The following is a 5,195-nucleotide window of genomic DNA, read 5'->3' as shown; positions in this document are numbered from 1 at the left end:
ACCTCAAGTAATATGGAAAAGTACATGATAACTTTGCTTCTAAAAAAATACTCTTCTAGCAAAAGAGAAAGGCTAACATGGCACAGATTTGAAAATGACCTTGGGCATTTCACTCAGTTGGTTGCTTCAAAGGAAGCAAGTGGCAGAAGGCTTATCGCATTGCTCTGAGCCCGGAGTCTAAGAACACCCTACACATACATGTATGTTGCTTAAGAGGGAGAACAGTTAAATGACTGTGACCACATTGCTCCCAGATGCAGGATGAAGGTGTGTAATGGGGGAGGGAGGGGGTCGGGGTTATCAAGAAGAGCTTCCATGGTCACTGAAGAAAACAATAATTGAGGACACTACAAACCACTTTTCCATTTATAAAGAGCATGTGTGTCTCTTTTTATCTTGACAACGAAGTTGCAAGGCAGCTATAACTTAGGATCCCCTCTCTGACTCAGATCCAAGAGCATAGAGTCAGTACTTAGAATGTGTCCATGGCCTCTCTGGACAAGTTTCCTGGGATTTGGGCCTTAGTAGCCTGGAGTGTGCAACAGACTGACAAACTTCTATCTTCACGTTTTCACTCACTTTATTGATCCCTATCATACATTTGCTTTCCAAATTCAGCAAATGTTCTCACAAAGAAAATTTAATAAGGAAGATGAAAGAAATATCAAACCTTCATTTGTCATGGTATTTTAGTTGTTGAGTCCCAGAAGGTTATAAAATACATGAGCGCTATTTCAAAAAGTAAATTTTGAAGCTATGGCATTTAATATTTGTGTTCTTGAAGCCCCTGTCTCTATGAAAGTTCAATCTGATCAACTTAACTTGTACTAAGGTCAGGCACTGTCTTTAGAGATGGAGACGACTGCTTAATGCAAAGTATGGAAAACCTCAGGGGCAGCTCCTCTGATCCATTCACTCGTTCAGCAGCTATTATTGATTGCCTACCTAGTGCCAAGCTCATATAGACCATTAAGGTAGATCAATGAAGTAGGTGTATCAATCTTGGGAGTTGGGGAGAGGGACACTGACATCAAAATTCTGGTAAATTTATATCATTTTAACAGATGTGAATAATTTCATATAAGTATTAAAATTAATTGTTGAGAGGCAAAGTTGTCTCCTATCAGGTTAAATTTCTCAAAGAAACTAATGTTAAATTGTAGTGTTTCCCAATGGAAATTTCTGCCTATGTTATGTTGGTGAGGAGTATTAAAACTACTCTGAACCGAGTATTCACAAAATAGCTAAGACCAGAAGTGTAATTTTGGCTAATACATTTTCTGAAAAGTACCAAATGTAAAAAGCAAAATAAAACAAAAACCCCACACCTTTTATGTAAAGTCTCTGTTGTTACATTTCATATACTGCTACTTTTAATCTCATCTTTTCATAAGGCTAATATTGGCAGTCAATGGAAAATAAAATACTAACATCTTTTTCTTAAAATACTTTGATTAAGGTTTGGGAAAGTAAGACTGGAAGCTTCCCCTTACTTTTTGGCTGGCAACCTTATATGTGATCTTTGACTTTAGCTAGTGACACCTTCAGGAATTATCCTTTCAGAGTAGCTTCCATATGTCCTCCAGTTACTATAAAAGAGAGACCTCTTCATCAATGCCTATGCATCAGATTCTCCATGATGGATTTATGGACATATTCACTGTAGAAAACAATAATAGAGAACACTACAGACCACTTTTCAGTTTATAAAGAGCATGTGTGTCTCTTTTTATCTTTACAACAAGCTTGCAAGGCAGCTATAACTTAGGAGCCCTCTCTGACTTAGATCCAACAGCAAGTCTGTAATTAGAACATGTCAAATACCTCTCAGAACAGATTTCCTGGGATTTCGGGATTCTTCTTTTATTATACACTCTTGCCCCACTTACTTCAAAAATTGGAATTATTGTAATCTTTATTTACTAATGTACAACCTGCATTGAGAAAGTGCATGTCCCACTCTAATATGAAAAGTATGGCCTGACGCACTGGGAAATAAAAAGTAAAATGTATTACTTCTGGTGCAAGCCCAACTTTAGAAAGAGTTGGGAAGGGAAGTGGGTGGAGAAACAAAGCTAACAGTTCAGGAAATCAGTTCTTAAAAGTAAGATAGTTGACACATTCCACTAAAAATAAAAGACTGCAAAAGTGTTTCCCACACACTGAATCTGGCTTCACCTGTGATGCTGTCAGTGAAACAGAGTCATGAAGTCAAAATCTCAATATTGTATTATTCTTAGGGGAAAGGCAAGTCATGGTTATTTTAAAGTTAGTTATAACCAAAGAACTTATATGTGTATATGCATTACCCATAGACACAGACAGTAGTGCAGTAAAGGCCTAGGGGTGAGGGAGCAGGGTGGAGAGGGTCAATGGGGAGAAAAAGTGAGACAGCTGTAATACTTTCAACAATAAAAACACATTATTTTTAAAAGTTAGTTACAAGTGTTTTGGCCTGTATACTTCTGAAACAATCAAATCTAACACTATTGGAAAATGATCTTGGTCTCTCCTCATATGCCGATTCCCCCCAAAATTGGTGAATCTTCCTATAATAATCTTCTCTTATTCTTCTCTACAACTTATCTTTCTCTTTAGTTCCTAATTTTTTCCACTAAAACATCTGTCAGTTAACTTAATTTTTTTGGTCTGAGTTTTACCCAAGGGAAAGAATTATTGTCCTTTAGTTCACATGCCTGAATTTTCCAAAACCACATAGAAAAGTAATGATTTTTTTGGTCAGTAACTGGAATCTTTTCCATTTTATTTTTTCATTAATACTTTAAGCAAAACATTTGTCAAAGGGCATTTTTTTTTAAATTCTCATTGGTCTGGCAGAGAGCCATCAAAATTATTTTCAACTTATTCATTAATCAAAGTATGATATCTTCACCTTCTAAGTAACTGCTACTAAAATATTTAATACATTTTCATAAAAATATGTAAAGATTTTACTAAGTATAAAAACCATCAAAGACTATTCATTCTTTTCATAAGAATTAATATTCAGGCCATTGATTTTCCAGGTCCTCTTTTAGGTCATAAGCCCTACTTTCATTTTGCTTTACCTAAGAATGAGGTTCATGTTGGCTTCAAGAGTTTGAAGGACAGTTTGTCATCATCAAAGTGAGACTTACCATAAGAAACCAAAAGTGCTTTTAGATATCCCACCTTGTTGTTTCCAGAGAAATTAAATTTTAGGCAGAATGCCCAGTGCAAAAATCTATGAGAAGCAATATGACTTCAAGTGAAAAAAAAAATCTAAGAGTATTATACTTGAACAGTTTTCAAAGCATTTGGATTTTGAGGCTTAATTTTATAACTCAATTTCCTGATACTAAATCATTCATAAACTATGTAAAAACCATTTATAGACTTATTTACTTTTTGAAAGAAATCCATCTCTTAAAAAAAACTTTTTTCTTAACACAGTTAGCAATTACAAACTACAGGAGGCTATGTTGATAAATTCCATGGTTCATTTTTCTCTTTTTCTGGAATTTAGGATAGAACATATAAATTATTGTGGGGGGAAGTTCAGGCAAGTAAAAGATGAACATCAAAAACTATTGCATATAATTGAGGAGTAACCACCATCTACATATTTCATAAGCAGGGAAAATGTTGGAAGGCCCAATGGAAAGAAGTCAAAATTGGTGCGACCTCAGTGCAAAACGGGAAACAAGAGGTGAATCTGAAGGAGAGGAAGAAAAGGCAGATGAAAAGGAGCAGGAGGAGGAGGAAGACCCATATACTTTTGCTGAGATTGATGACAGTGAATATGACATGATACTGGCCAATTTAAGTACAAAGAAAAAAATTGGAGGTCGGTCTTTCATTATAAACAGACCTCCTGCTCCTACACCGCGACCCACAAATATCCCTCGGAAAGCAGAGACCACACCTTACATAGCTCAAGGTAATGCTTTTTGTTGTTTGTTTGTGTCTGTTTGGGCGTAGGATTGTTCTCTTTTTTTGTTGGGATCTAAAATCCCAAAGAGAAAAAGTATATGTCCATGTCATGGGTGAGTTGCACTGGCCTATTTTAAAATTTAGAAACAATGACTAAAGAAAAGAATTAGTGAGCAGGGGTCTGCTTTCTAATTCTTCATTAAGAAGGGTAATTTTGACAAACCTTCCAAAGAACATGAAAACATAGCCTGTGTGAAGAAATTCTTTTTGACATTTCCATAATTCTACAAGAGGGAATCTCAACTCTGAATAATGTTCAACATAAGAAAATAAAGTAGGTACTTTACTTTTTGCTCCTAATTCCATTTAAGATATACTAGGATCTCAGATATGTAACCACAATTTCTCTGATAATTGCATTTCACCCCAATGAGTATGATTCACTTCGTCTGTCATAGAATTTCTACTTTATTTTAGATATCAGTGTTTCTTTCTCATTCATTAATCAGTTGTCTCAAAACCCCAGGAAGAGTATTGACTGCACTCATTTACTAGCACTTTGTTTTGGTATAGTCCATGAGTCCATAATGTCTAGGAGAGGACTTTTATTCCTGAGTTCCTTTTTGGGCTAAGATGCCATCCTAAGAACTGAGAATGTGGAATAAAACAATGTCTCCATCTCAGGAGAGTTTCTAGGCAACAAATATGCAAATAATACAGAGTACAATGTGATCCTTCATTAGAGATTTTTGAACAAAATATTTAGAATCTAAAAAAACATTTGGGTGATAACTAAAGCTGAGAGGCAATACATTATACATTGAAATAATCCAAGTCAGCTACCAAAACAAAAAATTTAGATATATATACCATATATCCACCCAAAAGGAACAGTTACTTATCTGTGCTTAATAGGTTCAAAAGAAACCATTCTATTACGTAAGCTGTATGGATTGAGAAACTTGTATAAGAAAATTAAGACAGTATGTATGTTATTTACCAGTGTACAATATACTTAGTTAACAGTTACCTGCTGCTGATAATGTTCAAGAAACTATTAAAAAATAGGAAATGATGACAAATTTTTAAAATGTTTCAGCTAAAATTAAATGTGCTGGAACAATTATCTAGATTATTAAGGCAGGGGAGAAGCTGTAATTAGAAATTCTCAGGTTGTCATAGTGACCTTGAGAATATTACTGGCTCTTTGACGAGGTAGCTATTTACCAATGAATATTTTTAAAACAAGAACATAGATGTAGCTTAATACAATAATTTGGTTA

At 34.9% G+C, this 5,195-nt stretch overlaps 1 protein-coding gene across 1 annotated transcript in view; it reads left to right on the top strand.

The window, feature by feature from the left end:
• Positions 1-5,195, top strand: part of BANK1 (B-cell scaffold protein with ankyrin repeats 1) — a 281,394-nt gene that overhangs the window by 229,489 nt on the left and 46,710 nt on the right. Inside the window, exon 9 of the mRNA XM_006772998.2 lies at positions 3,617-3,919. Within this exon, the coding sequence (XP_006773061.1) occupies positions 3,617-3,919 (303 nt within the window). The remainder of the gene's footprint in view (positions 1-3,616; positions 3,920-5,195) is intronic.

The sequence above is a fragment of the Myotis davidii genome, unplaced genomic scaffold (assembly GCF_000327345.1).
Source record: "Myotis davidii unplaced genomic scaffold, ASM32734v1 scaffold226, whole genome shotgun sequence".
NCBI lineage: Eukaryota > Metazoa > Chordata > Mammalia > Chiroptera > Vespertilionidae > Myotis > Myotis davidii.
The sequence above is the reverse complement of the archived record's forward strand: the minus strand, read 5'-3'. Positions and strand labels throughout refer to the sequence as shown.